General features: G+C 37.5%; 1 protein-coding gene across 1 annotated transcript; it reads right to left on the bottom strand.

Moving 5' to 3' along the window:
• Positions 1–277: 277 nt before the first annotated feature.
• Positions 278–20,674, bottom strand: VCAM1 (vascular cell adhesion molecule 1). The gene is made up of 9 exons (XM_012466462.2): positions 20,487–20,674; positions 19,663–19,938; positions 17,110–17,430; positions 15,239–15,505; positions 9,940–10,215; positions 7,780–8,100; positions 6,631–6,897; positions 4,529–4,795; positions 278–1,205 (listed from the first exon to the last, which is right to left on the bottom strand). The coding sequence occupies exons 1-9, from the start codon at positions 20,548–20,550 to the stop codon at positions 1,045–1,047; spliced, it is 2,220 nt and encodes a 739-aa protein (XP_012321885.2). The 5' UTR covers positions 20,551–20,674; the 3' UTR covers positions 278–1,044.
• Between the last annotated feature and the right edge of the window lie 317 nt (positions 20,675–20,991).

The raw sequence follows: 20,991 nt of genomic DNA, 5'->3' as shown, positions 1-20,991 counted from the left end.
GGCATTAAATCTCCTTGTGTATTTTTTTAAATTAAAAATTACAGATTTCAAGGACCTAAAACCGGGTATTTCTATTCAATATCTTAGTATGGCACAAAGAAATCTAACTTTTTTATCAAGTTCCTACAGTAATTTTAATAAAAGTAGCCTGAGGGTCACATTTTGAGTATCTGTATTATTTCCATAGTTTGAATATTTTACTCTTATAACTTGGCATTTCAGAAGGAGCTACAATGTGACTAAAGGAGGCAGTTTATAATAAATAAACATACAACCGTTCTAATTCCAGAAATTATCACTTTACTATACAAAAAATCTAAACATTTACAAAACAAAATCAGAAGAAGTTGCATTTTTAGACCACATTGAGAAAGTTGCACAAGAGACTGAAGAACGAACATTTTGAAACATCTCCGTACCGTGCCAGTACCATACAGAGAAACCCAGTCAACCATTATACCACAGGTTGAGGTATTTAGTACCTGACAGTCAACCCAGTGCTCTCCTTGCTTATTATTTGTCTATAAAAAAATATAAAACCCTGGCATCTTTACAAAACCTGAAATTATTTAGTCAATGAACTTTATAGGAATAAAATTTTGTTAAAGGAAATAAAATAGAAGAAAGATAACAAAGGTCAGCTGTCAGTCAATATTAATGTGAAATTTTCCTAAAATGCATTAAATTATAATAGTCCAAGCAACACTAGCTATTTTAACTACCTAAATATAGAATGTTGCTATTTTAAGCAATCTTGCTATGGCATAATTTTATTTCACATATGTACAAATTGTGTTATTGTATATACAGATCAAGGACCTCTTCCAGCTCTCTCATCTCGATGGCAGTTACTACTTTTCAGGCAGCAAGTTTTTCTTTGACTTTTTGCTCACAGCCAGGGGCATAGGTGGGCATTTCTTTCCAAGTACAATACATTCAGGAAAGTCTGACTTCTCAGCTTTTTGCTTTTCTCATGGAATGATGAGTAGTATCAAGGATGTGCACAGATAAATGATGTCTCCAGTTGAACATATGAAGCATTAGCTACACTTTTGATTTCTGTGCTTCTACAAGACTATATGACCCTTTCATGTTGGCTTTTCTTGCAAAGTAAATTATCATTGCAATGACAGGTATTATTAAGGAGGATGCACAATAGAGCATGAGAAGCTCAGGAGAAAAATAGTCTTTGTTGTTTTCTTTTCCTGGAAAATAACAAAATAGATGCAATTAATTTCTAGTATAAAAAGATAGCATTTAATAATAACAGTTACATGTTTATTATAACAATACAACTGTTTCTCCAAAGAGAAGGGAATCAAAGCAGTGACAAGGACCATCAGGACTCAAGATGCATATTTCTCTGAATTATCCAAATAACCAGCTGGTGGTTGCTATGGTCATGATGGATCTCAAGATGATAGTTGTTGGCTTCCACAAACTTGGATTCAAATAGATTCAGTTCAGTTGTAAAATGCAAGGGAAGGTACAAAAATTTTTAGCACTCTTTTAACAAGAACAGGAATTGGAGAGAGGCACTTGCTTTGGGAAATAAAAATATCTACTAAAGAACTGAGACTCTGATGACCATAAATTGAAATGACTAACCAGTTCTCTAAGAAAACCCTTATAACATTCCAAGTGTGACTATTACAGCTAAATTCCATAAATAAGACAGTAAGAGAAAAACAAAATCTTGCCAATGGCCTTTTCAGAGATATACAAAAGTTTCTATGTTTTGTATGTCAGAAATAGGGCATATTAATGTTTTTCCTCTTCAGCATTTATATCAGCTTTTGGTAAATGAGTTCTTTGGACAGTATTATGTTACAGTTTAAATGTTTCTTACTCAAAGGCATTCTCTGATCTACATCTCCCTCATTCTAAATTCAGAACCTCAACATATTCTCAAAACATACTCATTTTCCCTTCAAACCCCTCATCACAGCTTTTAATTAAACATTTACCCATATAATTACCTATTAAGTTTAGTTTCCTCCCCTAGGCTGTAAATTACGTTGAGACATGTATATCTATTTTCTTTTTGGTCCATCACTCAACAGCCAGGACCTGACTCACTGCTTGCCTAGTTGGTACCCCAAAAATACTTTTTAAACGCTAATAACATTTTTTTCTCTCTACATTTTGCCATTCAGTTGTAAATGGAGTACAGTAGGTAACAGTATACAAAAACTTTAAAATTAGTATCCTTTCTAATCTGCTAAAAAACTCATCTGACAGCTGCTATAGCATTTAACATCTTAACTTTATAAGAACATCTGAAGATAGTGTGTCATTTACTGAAGACTGACTTCTGTTCATACTTGTTTGCACAGCATCCTGTGACCACTCAAGTATTAAGTTTCACCAAATGGCATATGCATTGTCTGAGTCCTGGCAGAAACTAGAAATCTGACTTTGCTGGTTACTACATTCTTTCCAGAGCTTTCTAATCGCTGGAGATCAACCAAGTAAAAAAGAATCACTAGCATCAAATGACGTGAAGTCATTTTTTCAAATTATTGAAGAAAAACAGCTCACCCTAAGCATAATGATAATTGCCTCACTTTTTGACTTTCCTTTGCTAGAACTGAGCTAGTCAAAGTATAAGGGTAATGTTTTAATAGGATGTTCATCAACATGATTATGGTTAGACATCAATATTGATGACATGCTGAGACATAGTATTTCTATTTCTATTGCTTTCTTTTCAATGTAATATATATTATCTTATGCCTTTCAGTCTTCCCCACAGGCATCTGCAGAAGAACATAAACTTGCTGCCAAGGCAGTTGCCAGGGTAACCTTCAGATACAGTTTTCTATTAATTGTATAAACACTGAATATCTTTGAAAACTCCTGGTGATTTCTATTAATGGACTACATTCAATCCAAGACAAAATGAAACAAATAAAAAATTCAGCCAAATACAAAAGAAGAGTAGTTCAAAATACCCAGAAAAATGTCCATTTTTTGGTCTTCATTAAAATTTAACTATTTTAAACTATATTCAGTTTGGGGGCATGAGTTTCTAGCTGAGTGGCTAATATTCTTTGATTGTTCATTTAAATAATGAGTAAAAGGTAGCAACTATGTAAGTAGCTAATAAAGCAATTAGAAAATAAAGCAATGTGTGTGAGACAGAGTTAAAGAATAGAGAAGCAAGTTTGATGTGTCTTTAAAAGATAACAATTAATTACAGAATTAGAGAAATGTTAGCAGACCAATTTCCTGGGCTAGGCTTAACTAAAGGTGGCCTAGAAGCATTAAGGATTAAAGAAAATAGGAATGAATAAATTTCAGCCTACTCATAACTGAGATTGCAGTCTGTCTAGAATAATCTCCAATCTCATTGGAAGCACTGATTACGTATACCTCAGTATCATTTTGAATGACATGATACAAAATAAATGTTCCCTTCTTTGAACACGTAGTAACTTCATGGCTAGATCAACTCTTTTCAGGATAATCACTGTAGGTGGATGACTAAAAGTTTTACATATAATCGAGATGTTTTCCCCTTCTTTAACATGTCTAGATGGATGTAGAGATATTGTCATGTTTCAAGGAGGTACTGGGAATGCGGAAAACATATATATGGTAAGGCTTGCCATTTGGAGAAATTTGGTCAGAGGAACAAAATTTTACCTGTTTCTGACCTAGATTCAAATTTTCTCTGCATTGACAAGTGGTTGCTAACTCCAATAGCCAAGTGCCAGACCTCTTAAAACTTGGCATTTGTTTGCAGTCCTGTTTGCACTCCACCGCCAAATATGGCTTCCATTATACAATAGCAGCTAATTGGTGAGCAAGGGCTGTGAGAGTGATCAGCCAAGGCTGACGTATTCTGCTTACACCAATAAGACCAGTAGATCCTACCTTCTGTGCATTCACAAGAGGGCTTAGGAGATGAAGGGGCCCCTAAAGTTTCTCCAATGAGGATATTGCTCCTCTCTTTCTCTGTCCAACAGAATAGGGTAGGATGGCAAGGGGCCTGGAGTTTTAATGGGGCTTTTCTATAGTCTAGAGATTTTTTTAATGTTGTTCAGGATCAAGTTTACTATTCCCAATTATTATCCTGGAAAGAGTCAGTCCAGAAAATTGCTGTTACACCATGTTCAGCAAATAGTGTTTCCTTGTGATAGGAAGGAAGAGAGTCTGGATAGAAACCTTCTTTTTCAGTGTGCCAATCCTACTTCTTCAGTTTCCTTATAACCTCCAGGGAAAAGCTTTGAATATATGGTTAAACATTTAGCAACTGCAAGACCTCAGAGACAAATGATGAATTGTAAACTGAAAAAAGCAAGCAAGAATTCCTCACTCACCAATGATTAATGTCAACTTCCTGGCTAAACTTTATAGGATAAAGCAGCTGTGCTTGATTATTTCAAGAACCACTAAGAAATAAACCACAGCTCCATTTTGCCCACTCATTCATCAAATACTGGAAACTCTTAGTAATCCATGGAACCTCTGAACTATTACCAAGAAAACAAAAACAAAGAACAAAAACACAAAACAAACTCACCTTGAACATCAAGCGTTAAACTTCTTAATTGTGAGCCAACCTTGTTTTTAGATTCACATTCGTACACCCCCGCATCCTCCAACTGGGCCTTTCGGATGGTATAAGCACCATCTATAGATTTTAGTACTCTGTCTCCTGTCTCTGCTTTTTTCTTCAGGATTATCCATGTTTCTGGGACATTTCCACATGTACAAGAGATGATGACAGTGTCTCCTTCTTTGACACTCTCAGAAGGAAAAGCTATAAGTTTTATGTCTTTTGGAGTACCTGTAAAGAGAATTTAAAAGTCATCTCGGATTAAGTGAAATACAAACCAATTCCATATTAATTTAATAACATCAACAACAGCTACCACGGAGCTAACGTGCTTAGTGTTTGCACTGAATGTTAAGAAGGGCAAATAAAGAAGTCAAGCATTGCTGGATTGCTGGAAATGGTCATGTTTTAACTGAGAGATTACATGGCTTATACTCCTTTCATGTTCCTCAATATAATCATTTACCCAGCCTAGCACAAAGAATAGGCGTTTGATATGGCTTGACTCTGTGTCCGCATCCAGATCTCAACTTGAATTGTAATCCCCAGGTGTGGAGGGAGGAATCTGGTGGGAGGTGATTGGATCACGGGGGCTGTTTTCCCCATGCTGTTCTTGTGATGGTGAATGAGTTTTCATGAGAACTTTTGGTTTTAAAGTGTGACAGTTCCTCACTCTCTCTTGCTTGCCACCATGTTAAGACATGCCTTGCTTCCCTTTCACCTCTGCCATGATTGCACATTTTGTGAGGTCTTCCTAGCTATGTGGAACTGTGAGTCAATTAAACCTCTTTTATTTATAAATTACCCAATCTCAAGTAACATCTTAATAGCAGTGTGAAAATAGATGAATACAGTGTTTAATAAAGAGCTATAGAATTCAAATGTGAAAGAGAACTAATTTTTTGTAACACTGTTTTGCAAAAATTTCCTTGAAGTACAAAGGCCTTTACAGGTTTCTGAGTTTTGAGTTTGATCCTTTAATCAAGAAGTTAAGCTGTACAGACGTGGCATTTTCACTATCTTTAACAACACTACTGGTATTTATTAAGTTCCAGGCACTGGGCTAAGTACTTGACGTAAAACATCTCTATTCATGCAACAACCTGTGGAGGGAGGTACCATATCACCGATTTTTAATCCTTATTAAGGTCTTCTATTTTATAAGTTGATTTGAAATTCTTTCCTCATCCAAGGTCATGACAACCATCTAAAAGGTGTTTTTTGTTTCTTTGTTTTTTTTTTAAGGTTGTGCTTTGCCTTTTCAAGATTCTTCTTCTAACATACAAATCAAATCTTATTGAATTGAGATAATAAGAAAGTCACTAATACTTTAGTGGGAATAATACCAAGGAGTAAGAAAGAAAATGACAGCCCTGGCAAAGAAAAGAATCCTGATACCCAAAAGGGAAGGGATGCAGGAAATCCAAATTGATCACTTGATGATTTTGCTCGTAACCGCATATGGCTTCAACTTGCAAACTAGGAATTGTCTTGTTCTCAGTCTTGGGTCTGCATCCTGGAGAGAAGGGGCCTAGATTTGTTGACTTAATCTACTTTAGTGGTTCCATGCTGTCAGGCTGATGAACCAGAGGGCAGAGTCACTGCTACTCATAATCTCAGAATTTGCAAAAGGTTTAAGTGCCAGCTTAGGCTTCTAAGCAAATGCTACTGACCTTCGTGTGAGATTGCCACTCAGAGTTCAATTTAGCTAGATATGGTGGCTTTAATCCTACCTAATTCCAAATACAGATATTCCTCTTCCTATTTTTATTTGAACACCATACCCATTGCCTCCTAAGTGTAAGAGGAACTTCTGACACAGGCCCTGAAGACTCGCATTTCATTTGAGTTTAAAAGAATCCCAGGATAAGAAACTTGTAACAATTCACAAGAAAGGACAATGTTAGGAGATTTCTCTACACTTTGTAAACATCAGAAACTCTTCAAAACCCTTAACACACTTTTGTAGTAAAACTTTTGTTTTCAAAGAAGCCTTTACTCATAACCAGTAACATAACCAAAAAAACTTACTAGCAAGGATAACTCATTACTCACACTCTGCTCACCTTGGACAATTAATTCTACTTCTTCTCTGCTTCTTCCAGCCTGGTTAATTCCTTCACACACATAAACCCCAGAATCTTCCATTTTCGTAGAAATTAAGATGAGAGTTGCATTCTCAGAAAGAGGCTGTAACTCCCCATTAGGTAGCCGCCTGCTCCACAGGATTTTCGGAGCAGGGAGTCCATGGCTCGAGCACGTCATATTCACAGAACTGCCTTCCTCCAGGATGGAGGAAGGCCTGACAGAGATAGTTGTGTTTCTGGGGGCAACTGAAAAGGCAGAGAGACTTGTTAGCTTGACCCCTTATTCCCTGAGTTCCAAAGAGTTTTAATAATGTTGCAAAATTGGGCTATGGGTTCAGCTGACTCAAACAGTTTATAAACCTTGATAATTTACTGCAAGAGATTTTGATCCTCATTTATTTTAGCTGATACCAAATGACAGAGTAGAACATGGACATGTCATGGTGTTTTCTAATGGAAATTAGTTCAGTAGGCACTCCCTCGCAACCAAAGAATGGTGATGGTCAATATAGTGTGCACTGCCACTTATGGTAGAGTCAACATGACTGTGAATTTCCTGTGAAATACTGTGATCTATTTTTCCACCCTTTAATCTCTAGGCTGGCCTCGTGACTCACTTTGACTAATAGAATGCGGAAGAAGAAGTAACACTGTAGGACTTCCAAATCCAGTACTTGAAGAGGCTGCTTTGATTTATACCTTCTTGAAACACTGAGCTCTGGTGAGTAAATCTAGGCTACTGTGAGGGTGATATCACATAAAGAGAGGCCAAGTCATCCCACCCAGATATGACTCCATACATGTGGGAGAAGTCATCTGAGACCAGTCAGCCCTGCTAACCTCACTGAAAATACATGAGTGAGCTCAGCTAATACCATATTGAGCAGAATAACTGCCTAGCTGGCCCCCTCCCAAATTGTCAACTCAAAGAATCATAAGCCAGTAAATAGATACTATTTTAAGTTTAGGGAGGGTGATTTGTTACAATCATAATTATTTTGCAATTTCTTTTCAGTTATGTTTTTTTTTTCACAGAGGTTTTAATGATTAACCTTATGCTACCTATTGCCTGGAAAACATGATAAAGAGACAGATATTAAACTGTAGATATCACGTACATAAACTTACCATTGACATAAAGTGTCTGTGTAGTCTGCCTTTGTTTGGGTTCGAATTCCATTTCTTCGACATGTAACTTAGCTTGACAAACAAGAACTTTTCCATTATCTTCAATGGTAGGGACGAAGGTCATTTCCAAACTTTTTGTCTCTAGGGATTTCATATCCATATCCTCCAAAAACTCCTTACTCTTCAGAATAGTTTCCCCCTTAAGTAATTCAATCTCCAACCGGTCGAAGGGGTACACACCAGGAATCTTGCAGCTTACAGTGACAGGGCTCCCACTCACGAGAAGACCACTCAACTCAATTTCTGGATCTCTAGGGAATGCTGCAAATCACAAGCAAAAATGATTTTTATACATGACATTCAAGGAAAAATTGAGCTAAGCTTTATTAAATGTAAAGTCCTCAAAACAACAGCTTTAATTCACCTGGGACAGAATGACTGTCAATATATAAGTCATCACAGTATTTATAAATGACATATTTATGATACTATATATGAATAATGTTGGAAGCAAAAACTACTCAGTACATCCAGTCACTGAGTAATAAATTTTCACTCCTTATTTTTTTTCTTCTTAATATGCAGTCTTGCTGTGTGCCATGGCTTGATCTTTTCTAAGTACACATCAGCTTCTACCACCTATTTAGTCAGTATGTATTTTAAATGTTTTAAATATTTGCCATATTATGTTGAATACTTAGTATAAACTAGTCCTTTAACATTCATTATCTCAGTCTTCAAAGCAGCTACGCAAAATCGGTATTACTTAACTTGTTTTAGAGCAAGGAATACCGAAACATACAGAGGCTAAGAGACTTCCGTCATGCATTATACCTAGTAAGTCACTGAGATGGGCTGAGAATCCATATTTCTCTGACTTCAGAGCCCAGCTTTGGTTTTACAGAGCTGTGTGGTCTCTCAGTATCAAATAAGGCAAACAGGGAAGTTCTCAACTTAGTTTAAATTTTAATGACCAAATTCAGACAGCAAGTTTTAAATATTTCTCAGATAATACTTGTAATCAAGAAAAGAACTGCCTTAACCATATTCTTTATAATATAGTACAAATCAATAAAAATGAGACTAAAATAGCTATCAAGGGCAAGAATAATGCTTAAACTTTTTTTTTTCCTTAAGCAAAATGTTAAAGCGATACATGCTCATGTATTTCTATGTCGCAATAAGACTCCACGGCTGGTTCTCATTTCTGCTGGGAATGTGCCTATCTCAGCAGATCGTGGACTCTGGGTAATATGATAATGCAAATAAAATTTATCCTTCTTTTGAGAGACCCCAATCCCTTTACAGGTATACTCTAACTCATTCTGAACAAAATCCTGAAGGGTAACACAAGTTTGGGCAGGGTTTCTGGTAGAAAATCTCTACAATATGTTCTCTTGAGTTCTACTGAATAAAATAAGGCAGAGTGACCCTCTCAAAAAAATAACTTTATGGTCACTTTGCATATTTTGTTCCTCATTCAATATAGACTGAGGAACTCCATCAATGTCAAGTCCTGAGAATTGAGGTTGCAAAGAATGTTTATTAAGACGACAGGAAGAGTAGGAGAAAGTGTAGTATACGTATGTGGTATGAATCAACATTAAGATCTAGTGCTGCTTCCTGATTCTGCTTTTCAGCTGAGCCACTGCCACTGACCATCCCCATCTCCAGTCTAACTTCTTATCTTTAATGTTGGCTTTCTTCTGCTTCCCATTCTCTTATTATTATTATTTTTTTTTACCATCCTGCAAACGGCTCTTCAAATGTGCCTTTAAAATAGTTCATTAAAACAGTTTAAAATTACTCATTCCCAATTGGAGTAGCTGAACAGCAGTCACCTCCACCCAGTCATCTGAATGGGCACTGACCCCACTGCACTTGCCTCCAGCATGGAGTGTGTCCAAGTGCACACTGAGAGAGTACTGACAAGGCACAAACCAAGGATCGTGGGTGCTGTGTACATATATGATATATACTTAAGATTTAGGCGAATTATGCTGCATCAAACCATTCTGATTCAGGTTTGGGAACAATTCACAGTGCTAAATTCCTTTTCTAAACATATGGATCTCATTGCACATCAGAGACTTGCATTCTTTTTCTTCCAAAGAAACTGAAAAAAAAAAAAAAAAGTAAACGATTCTGAAAAACACTTACAGTAGAGCTCCACCTGGATTCCCTTTTCCACTTTCTTACGTCCACAAGTCGCTGTGCACAGGTAAGAGTGCTCATTCTCAAAACTCACAGGGCTCAGGGTCAGTGTAGAATTGGTCCCCTCACTCCTCACCTTCCCGCTCAGAGGACTGTCTATCTGGGTTCTCCAGGAGAAAGATGGTGACTCACAGCCCATGACACCACATGTCAACATGACTGAGTCTCCAATCCGAGCAGCAATCCGGGGTCCAGGGGAGATCTCAACAGTAAATGGTTTCTCTGGAACAGAGGTGGAAAGCAAGATGAAAAGAACGTAAGACTCTTTTCTTCTTTTATCACATTCTGACATATGATCTTTATTTTTCCTGATCTTTCAGCTAACATCTATGCCAAGAAGAAATTGCTCTTTTCCACCTTGGGACCATCACAAATGAGATCACATCCTTTAAGAATAAAACCATAATAGTTTGTTGATTCATTCATTTAACAAAATGAATAGATACAATTTTGTCAAAAGAGGTTAGTATCTCTTCATAGCAATAATCAAGTCTCTGCTCAAATGTAGTTTATCAAATCACTGTAAGTGTGAACAATCGCTCAAATAATTTAAGTGGTTCTTGTGTGTCAAGCACTATGTAAATAACTATATATCTATTGTATACACATATAGTGTATACATACTATATAGTGTATATATATGCTATGTGTGTGTGTGTGTTTATATATATATAGTGTGTGTGTGTGTGTATAAATACATAAATCTCATTTAATCCCCACAACAATTTCATACACTGGTACCATTCTTTCTTCTTTGTCTTCTCTTTCTCTTTGTGCTTCTACTCTTTCTCTTCCTCCTTTTCCCCCTCCTTTTTCTTCTTGAGGAAATTTAGGCTCAGAAATGCTGAGTAACTTTGCCCAGTTTCCAAGTAAGTAGCAAAATTAGGACTTGATGCCAGGTGGGTCTGATTCAAGATCTCAGTTTTTCAGTTGCTACAGCTAAATCAAGTCATCCTCATATGGTGATAAAATGATCTAAAATAGGTACTGGATAAAGCTACAAACTGTCTTCTAATTAGATATAATACCCACAGTGGACAAGTATTTAGATCTTCTGTTCCAATAATACTGTTATGCCATTAAAAGTCACATAGATTCACCCCGAAATCAAAGTCAAAATCTAAGCATTAAAGAGATATGTAAGTCACCTCCAAAATTTGCCTGATGCAATAGGGAAGCACTTTACAATTAATTCAGGATCTGAAAGCTGAGACATGAGGGCAAACTCCTAAGACTCAAACATCCAGGAATGCTCTTTGGCCATCAATGCTATCCCTGCTGGGCACAGGGTCTTCTTTTGGATGACTGCTATTTAGGGAGAAAGGGAACACCACATTCTGGCTCTGTTCCCCTGAAGAAACTGGGAGTGTTTGGGCAACTCTGAAAGCAACAGATGAGACCCCCCCCCACCCCCTGCCAAAAAAAAAATCACTGAAATCTTCCTTGTAAATTACAGGCTTGAGATAAAAGAAAGAATCTCAAAATATAAATAATCCAAACATATTACATCTTACATGTCTCTCATCTGTGCCATAAGTTATTTTTCTCAATAGGTTTTTCTAATTGTGACATCTTAGCATTTTGTAAAGTAGATTCTCCTCAAATTACCTCAATAAACTGATATGCTATTAGATTTTGAAAGAGAGCTCATTCACAAAAACAACCAGAGCTTCCACATTTCTTATATGCTAGTGTGAGAATGAGGAACTTTAAGAACAGATCCACTTCCTGCCTGTGAACATTTCTCAGATTATTCTTTACAGTGGCCACATGTATTGCCATGTGAACTTGGAATTGCTGGAGGAGTAACTCTTTTAGGTAGCTGAAAGCCTTTTTAAAAGTACCTTCAGTACTTTATCTCAGTAGTATCCCGTGTGATGAAAAGTACAAAACAACTCTCTCCAAATCCAAAATACATACCCTTTGTACACTGAAATAGGATACAGTTTATTATGGGGTGGCACTATTCCAGGATAATGATTGGCTTTACACAGTTTTATTAGTGTAACATCTTTCCTGGTCACCTGAGAATGCTCACCTAACATCCAACTGAGGTAATCTACTTATGGTGAGTTTGATTTTCATTTTAATTGTTCAAGTTTAAATACCGTGTTTTCACATTTTAAAAATTTGAGCTGGGTATAGTGGCTATAATCCCAGCTACTCAGACAGCTAGGGAGGGAGGATCACTTGAGCCCAGGAGTTTGAGTCCAGCCTGGGCGACATAGCAAGACCTCATCTCCCCAAACAAACAAAAGACTATGTTTCCCATGTTTATAATTTACTCATTAATTCAACAAGCATTTGCTGCACATTTATTATGTATTAGGTAATGTGCTAAGAATCCAAACTCACACACACACACACACACATACACAGAATTCCTGACTTTAAGAAGTTTACAGATTTTTTTTTTAATTAAATAGAAACAGGAGGTTTCGTTATGTTGCCCAGGCTGCTCTTAAACTCCTGGCCTCGAGCAATCCTTCCACCTAAGCCTCCCAGAGTGCTGGGATTATAGGCATGAACCATTGTGCCCACAGCAGGATTTTACAGTTTAGTGGAAAGATACATTTAAAAAGACATACTATTTTGTCTCTTGCTAAATAATAATTGAATTATCTGTTTATAAGCCTGTCCTTCCTTCCTAGTTTGTATGCTCCCCTAGGGAAGTTGTCATATCTTTTTTATATCTGTACCCCCAGTACCAAGTACAAATCTTGGATTCTTGGATAAGGGCTATTAATACGCGTCGAACTGAACAGAAGTGCGTACAAGACTACAAGGACAGTTGAGTGTACACAAAGGAAAGAATAAGTCGTTTGGTCTGACACAGTCTGGAACTGGGAGGCTGACATGAGCTTTGTCTTCGAGATTGGCTAAGACTTTGCCAGATGAAGGAAGGAGAAAGGCCATTTCAGGCAGAAGGAACAGCATAAGCAGAGGCACTCAGTTATCAACAAAGCTACAGAGGGAGTCTCTGACCAGACCATAAAGAGTCCTCTGGGACTGTTTTAAGAAATGTGATTGAAATCATAGAAAATGAGCACCTTTTTGTTTAAGGTAATAAACTCTGAGAATGGTGCATAAGATTGATTATATTGGGGACAGAACGTTGTTAGCAGGGAGACTATTTAAAGACAATTAGCCATAAAATACGTGAAATACTTTTCAGCCTTAAAAAACAAAATATGAAATTCTGTCATTTGCAACAACAGGGATGAACCCAGAGGACATCATGCTAAGTCTAACAAGCCAGGCACAGAGAGACCAGTACCTCGTGATCTCACCTATATGTGGGATCTACTTCTAAAGTCATAGAAGTAGAGAGTAGAACGGTGGTTACCAGAGGCTTGGGGGAGGAGAGGAAGGGAATGAGGAGATGTTGGTCAAAGGGTACAAAGGTTCAGTTAGACAGGAGAGTAAGTTGTTGGGATCTATTGCACATCATCATGACTATAATTAATGATACTATATTGTATATTTAAAAATAGCTAAGAAAGTGAATTTCAAATGTATCACCACAATAAGTGAGGCAATGGATATGTTGACTTGACTTAATCATTCTAATTGTACACCTATATCCAACATCACGTTGTAATCTATAAATGCACACAATCATGATTTGGCAATTAAAAATAATATTTAAAAAAGAAATAATAAAGACAATTAGCTATAAAATTGAAAAGGCAAAGGGGTTTTCATTAAAATGAACCTGTATTAAAATCATGATAAATGCAACTAAAGAGCGGTTTAGCCCCAGGAAAAGTATGAACTATGCTGAGCCTGGGTTTTTAATAGTGTTTTGGTAAAGATTAATGAGATAAATATATAAAGCAGAAGGTAGAATTCCTGGGAAATGTTAGGTGTTCAATCAATAGGTGGTGTCATTATTAATCTCTGGGGGATTCCACTCTCTCATCTGTAAAATGAATACAAAATATTTACTTTTTAGTTATTTCTTGAAGATTACAGACAGCATATGTAAAATGCCAGAAACGTATGTGGTGTTCAATCAATACTGTTATGTAAGAATATCTTGCAAGAGCCAAAATGTGAGATGATCAACTAAGGCAATGGCAAGAAGGGTGAAGAAGAGGTCATATTCCGGTGAGTATTTTGAGGCAGAACTGACAGGATTTAACAGCATAGAATGGGAACATGAATTTGGGAGTAATCAACATATTGTAGGCCAATTCTTGGGAGTCTAGCGTGAGAAGAGAAGAGGACCCAGGGGTGTTAACTTGAAAATACCAATATCCAAGGGGCAGGAGGGAGAGACAAAGTGAGGGAATGAAGCAGTGAAACGGTGGTATGAGACGGAAAAGAATCATAAAAGCAGAGTCTGTTGACAACAGATGCTGGAGAGGATGTGGAGAAATAGGAACACTTTTACACTGTTGGTGGGAGTGTAAATTAGTTCAACCATTGTGGAAGACAGTGTGGCGATTCCTCAAGGATCTAGAGATAGAAATTCCATTTGGCCCAGCAATCCCATTACGGGGTATATGTCCAAAGGATTATAAATCATTCTATTATAAAGACACTTGCACACATATGTTCGTTGCAGCATTTTTTACAACAGCAAAGACCTGGAACCAATCCAAATGCCCATCGATGATAGACTGGACAGGGAAAATGTGGCACATATACACCATGGAACACTATGCAGCCACAAAAAACAATGAGTTCATGTTCTTTGTAGAGACATGGATGAATCTGGAAACCATCATTCTCGGCAAACTGGCACAAGAACAGAAAATCAAACACTGCTTGTTCTCACTCATACGTGGGTGTTGAACAATGAGAACACATGAACACAGGGAGGGAAACATCACACACTGGGGTCTGTTGGGGGTGGCTGGGGAGGGACAGCAGGGGGTGGGGAGGTTGGGAGGGATAACATGGGGAGAAATGCCAGATACAGGTGACGGGGGGATGGAGGCAGCAAACCACCTTGCCGCATATGTACCTATGCAACAACCCTGCATGATCTGCACATGTACCCAGAACCTAAAGTATGATAAAAAATAAAATAAAGAAAAGCAGAGTCATGGAAACCCTGAGAGGAAAGACTTCCAAGAATTACAAGTAGTATAAACATATATTTATGCTAAAGGACATGGCAATCAGGTAGGTCATCAGTGAAACTAAGGGCAGCAATTTCAGCATTGAAGCTGTGTGACTATTGCCCACATCCCAGTGACAACACTTTTATCATCTCTTTTTTTCACATTCTACTTACCTTGAACAATTAATTCCACCTCTTTTCTGTCTTTCCCAATCAGATTAACTCCTTCACACACATAAATTCCAGAATCTTCCCTCCTCATAGCAATTAAAGTGAGAGTTGCATTCCCAGAAAGGTGCTGTAGATTCCCATTATCTAATTTCTTGCTCCAGAAAATCTCTGGAGGTGGTAGACCCTCACTGGAACATGTCATGGTCACAGAGCCACCTTCTTGCAGCCTTGTGGATGGATTCACAGAAATAACTGTATTCTTGGGTGATACTGGAAAGGCAAGGAATAATATTAGCAATTGCTAAGCAGCATCCCAGTGCAACAGAGGTAATGTATTTCTCTGAGACAGTATTTATGTGCTTCTACCAATTTGATGACATTACTTTGCCAAATTAGTATAAAGAACTGCTGAATCATTCAAAATACTCTATAGTTTCTGACTACACTGATCAAGTTACTTTTTTTTATGTTTCATGTTTTTCAGATGGTTATAGATATTCAGAAATTAAGAAGAACCATGTGGCTTAACCTCCCACCTAAGGGTAGAAGTCCCATTTAAGCATTCCTGCCAAGTGCCCATTCAAGTCAGCTCCAACATTTACTGGGAGAATCAACCCACCACTTTCTAAGAGTCAATTTGATTTTTGGGCAGCTATACATATTAGCACATTTCTACCTATTGAGCTGAAATCTTCCTCTTTATAACTAATTTAAACATATTGGCCATACTTCAGTCCTCTGTTGTTACAGAATAAAGTAAATCACTTTTCATATAACTGTGTTTCAAATGCTTAACTAGAGCTTTCTTTTCCAGGTTTTGTATTCTCTTAGGAAAAATATCCTCTATCTTGACTATTCTTCTCAAAATATTGTTAAAACCATTTCCAGCTCATTCTCTTTCAGCTAAACATGCTATAGTTGGCAATACTCGTTTTAAATGTGGTGCCCAGTGCAGAATATAGCATTTTAGTCTAAACAGAGCACAGTGAGGCCACTCCTACACAACTCTGGAACTACAAGACTGCCGCAAATCCCCTGGCAGTGTCAGGGAGATAGGAGGCAATCAACACCATCACTTTTCCCCTGCCCAATGCACATGTGTGTATATATACACATATGCATACACACATGGGCACACACGCATATACAAACACACAGAGAATAAGTGCTCACCTTGTCAAGTTTCTATACCTGTGCAACTAATATTTCAAGGCATACTATAAGAGTTTACAAAACAATATTAAAATGTTTTATCATTTGTTTTATCATTAGGAACACTATCCAATTAGGTGGCATTACTATTCTGCTTTTATGCACTGGGAATAGAGAAATTAAGTAACCCAAACTCATACAATTAATAGAGCCAGAAATTAAGCTCAAGCCTTCTCAGTCCAAACCCATTGTTCTTTTCATTGAATTATACTATTGGCAAAAATTATGTTCTTTTTTTTTTGAGACGGAGTTTCGCTCTTGTTACCCAGGCTGGAGTGCAGTGGCGCGATCTCGGCTCACCGCAACCTCTGCCTCCCGGGTTCAAGCAATTCTCCTGCCTCAGCCTCCTGAGTAGCTGGGATTACAGGCACGCGCCACCATGCCCAGCCAATTTTTTATATTTTTAGTAGAGACGGGGTTTCACCATGTTGACCGGGATGGTCTCGATCTCTTGACCTCGTGATCCACCCGCCTCGGCCTCCCAAAGTGCTGGGATTACAGGCGTGAGCCACCGCGCCCGGCCAAACATTATGTTCTTAATGAATACAAACGGGATAGAAACTATATACAGGTTTCTTTTTGACTTTGCTGCTAAGTTTATTGCTATACACAACCAAGGTTGGATTCCCACAAAGACTAGAACATATTGCACAGGTACTTACTGTAGACTTGCAATTCTTTTATAGCCTTCCTTTCTGTGGGCACAGAATCCATTTCATCAATGTGTAATTTAGCTTGGCAAACAAGAATTTTTCCAATATCCTCAATGACAGGAGTAAAGGTTACTTCCAAACTCTTTGTTTCCAGGGACTTCCTGTCTAGATCCTCCAGAAATTCCTGACTCTTCATGAGATGATCTCCTTTCAGTAAGTCCATCTCCAGCCTGTCAAATGGGTATACATCAGGGACCAAACACTTGACTGTGATCGGCTTCCCAGCCTCCAGAGGGCCACTCAAATAAATCTCTGGATCCTTAGGAAAAGCTGCAAAGGCCAAACAAATACATGGATGGGCTTTTTCTTTTCATGTGATGTAAGGTCTCTTACTGCTTTAACACAATACAAATCAAGTCTAGTGTTTTTGTTAAGACAGTCTTAATAAGGCAGAATTGCTTAAATACCCTTTTGTGATTTGGGGTAGGTTCAAGGCACAAGAATTGGAAGCAAACATTTTTTAGAAGATTATTCTATTCTAATCCTATATATATTAAGGGTTGCATGTTATTATAGTAAAAGAAGCAAGAAAATTTAATGTTTACATTGAATCTTACTTGTGGCTGTCACTATGCTACAGATTTAACACGAATGATTGTATTTTATCCTCACAATAACTCTAAAAGGTAGAGATCACATTTCACAGAAAAGAAGACTTGAACTTAGTACATTGACATAACTTGTCTAAGGTCACACACCTAGTAAATGGTAAAGCTGGGATTTAAACTCAGGATTTCTATTATTTGGTTTTGCTACTATAGTTTTACATTACGCTACATCACTTTCTCTTATAGTCAGGGCAGATATGTTTCCATTTTACAGATAATGACTGTAAGGCTTGAAATGTCATTGCAAAGAAAAGTTATTGTCAAGATATGCTAGAAATGAAAAGACCAACTTTGAGTAATTAGCTTCTGAAAATGGTGCCTCTGACAGGAATTCATCCACCAGAAAGATATATTTGTGCAATCTTCATGTTCTGGAACACAGATTTTCCTCCTGAAATGCCTAACTCAGTGTCCCAACCAGTATTCCATTGGAGCTTCTAGTACAAGGAAATACACAATTTTACGTGACCATTGCCTCCTTTGCAAGAGTTACCTTTTCATTATATATTGTCATGAAGTAACATATTGGTGGATTCAAAACTCTGTGTAGCAAAAATACAAAGGTCTCAACTCTAACCACTATTACAATCAAATTTGGAATAAAGACAGAACTGTTATATGTAATGAGAAACAGACGTTCTTGGAGAAAAACCTCAGGCAACATAATTAAAGCCAGAAGCGTCATTTCTCTTTCTTAAATCTTCAACTATTTGGTACTAATGGGCAAAAGACAAAGGAGCTGGAAATTCTTTGCTATGTGAAAAAACATGGTATTTTAAATTTTTCCACCAATAATTTCCGTCCCTTATATTCTGTAAGAAACGTTCCTCTAATCCACACAGTTTGATGTCAGGTAACATAAGAACTTGCTACTTTTCCCTGTATTTACATAAGGGGACCTTTCAAGGAGCTCAGGAGCCTGCACAGATGTAAACTATGCATATACAACCAGCATAATTGAAAGCAGCCGGCCAAGCACAGTTTCTTGGGAAGTTTGAGCAAGACATGGGGTTTGTTGCAAATCAATTAAGCTTACTGGGGAAAGTTGGGCTCTGGTACAATAGAACAGAACCAAAGTAATGTAATCAAATGAGGTCTTCATAAAGGCATGACCATAAATGGGTTGTTTTTTAGAAAGAGAGGCCATCGGTAACAAAAGGCAAATGATTTACGTCTGGTTGTCTGGTTAGTTTTTTACTCCTCTTGAATTGAGAATGGAGTGAGATACATTTTGGCAGACTGGTAAACTAGGGCATCCACTCATGTTCATGAGGCAAATCTAATTCATTATATAAGTATCTCTGAGGCTGAGGACCAAGGCTTCACCGCACCAAAACAAAATCCTAAATGTATCAACACCAAAGTCAAATGAGTGAAACGTTTGTGAATAGTAACAATTATGTCTAAGGAGAAAACTTTTATACTAATACCTGTTACTAATTATATATCTTCTACTTACTGTTTAAACCAGTTTTAAGCATCAAATTGCATAATAGTAAATGAATACAAAAATCCCTGAAGGATAGAATTCATAAATCAATCAGACACATAGGCAAGTAAACATTTAAGGATATAATCAAATGGAAATATTTTTTGATAAAACAAAAAGAACCTTGGAGATTATCATTTTACAGCTAAAGAAATTAGAGCACAGAGAGGTTGAGTCTTATACATAGTCACTGTGTTTATGACAGAGGTGGAAATAGAAGCCAACATTTGGATTTCTGCTCTCTCTTATGCTAGCCTTAGCGATCCCTAATTTTCCTGATGTTATATTTTCTTTAGCCGAGAGTATATGAATATCTATTTTAAAACTTTTTTTAAAAATATCATTTTTAAAAAGATATTTTAAAGTAAAATTAAGAGGAAACCAAAGATTTTCTAAAGCACTCACAGTAGATCTCCACCTGGATTCCTTTTTCCAGTTTGCTAGATCCGCAAATTGCTGTGCACAGGTAAGAGTGTTCATTCCCGAAAGTAACAGGATTCATGGTCAGCGTAGACGTGGTCCCTTCATTCCTCACCTTCCCATTCAATGGACTGTCTATCTGTGTTCTCCAAGAGAAAGATGGAGAGTCACAGCCTGTGGTGCTGCAAGTCAGTGAGATGGAGTCACCAATCTGAGCAAGAGATCTAGATTCAGGGGTGGTCTTGATTTTAAAAGCTTGAGCTGCAAAAGCAAAAAAGAGAGAAGCAAACTTACCCCTAGTTTGTCCGGTATTCTATTCCTTCTTCTCTTTATAATGTTCAAAATATGATCAGACTGATCTCTTTCCTAAGCTGCTTCAAACTAACTGCAAGATAGCCAAAGAGCACCGAAGTCACTGCCAATAAAGTTTTTGGAATCATCTTCACTAAAGAGAATTCTCAGTTCCAGCCTCGATGCCCATTTATCAGAGCTGTTTTGTTATTTGCTAAGTTTGACCTCAATATCAAGTACAGAAAACTAAGGAGACAGACCTGCTAGTGACAGGATCCAGATTACTCACTTGCCTTTGGAAAAGAAAGGTATCAAAAAACATCAATTGTCAGCTCTAACTATGACAGTACAATGGTACATAGCAAAACTCAATTGCATATTAAAAGTTAGGCTAAATCAACTTTTCCTACTGTTTAAAATCCTAGTGCCTTTACTTCACTACTATCGCAAAACTGAAGCCAAAACCAGGGCTAAAATAGAATGCTAACATTTGAAATAGATCGAGCATAAGAACTTACAAACTGCAAACATTATCCAAAGTATGTTTGAGGCTCCAAAGATCACGATCATCTTCCCAGGCATTTTAAGTTGTCGTCGTGATGAGAAAGTAGTGGTCCAAAACCCCTATTTGTGCCACACCTGTAAGTGTCTGGGGAAGGGTGTTCAGCTCCTAAAGCCAGTGAGGCCCGATGTGGAGTGAAATAGAAAGTCTGTGCTTTATAAAGGGTCTTGTTGCAGAGGCAGGCAGAGGGAAATCCCTTCAAGGGGAAACCCAGGGCAGAGCCAGGGAAAAAAGTTGACTGGACTCCCAGCCAAGTTCCAGTATTAACCCCTTCAGTTGCTCTCAGTGCTGAAGCTCCTCTCTCTGTCCTGGAAAAAGAAGACACTTCCAAGACTACAAAATATAAGCTCTTCCTAATCTTCGACTCCAAAAGGCTGTGTTTACTGGAAAGGTAAAGCACAATGCTGATTGCAGAATGACGCTTTCTAAATCCAATGTGAGATGGGGAGCGGGAGTGGAAA

The sequence above is a fragment of the Aotus nancymaae genome, unplaced genomic scaffold (assembly GCF_030222135.1).
Source record: "Aotus nancymaae isolate 86718 unplaced genomic scaffold, 86718_ANA_hifiasm-v0.15.2.pri h1tg000117l, whole genome shotgun sequence".
Taxonomy (NCBI): domain Eukaryota; kingdom Metazoa; phylum Chordata; class Mammalia; order Primates; family Aotidae; genus Aotus; species Aotus nancymaae.
Note: the sequence above shows the minus strand (reverse complement) of the source record. Positions and strands in the feature narration are given on the sequence as shown.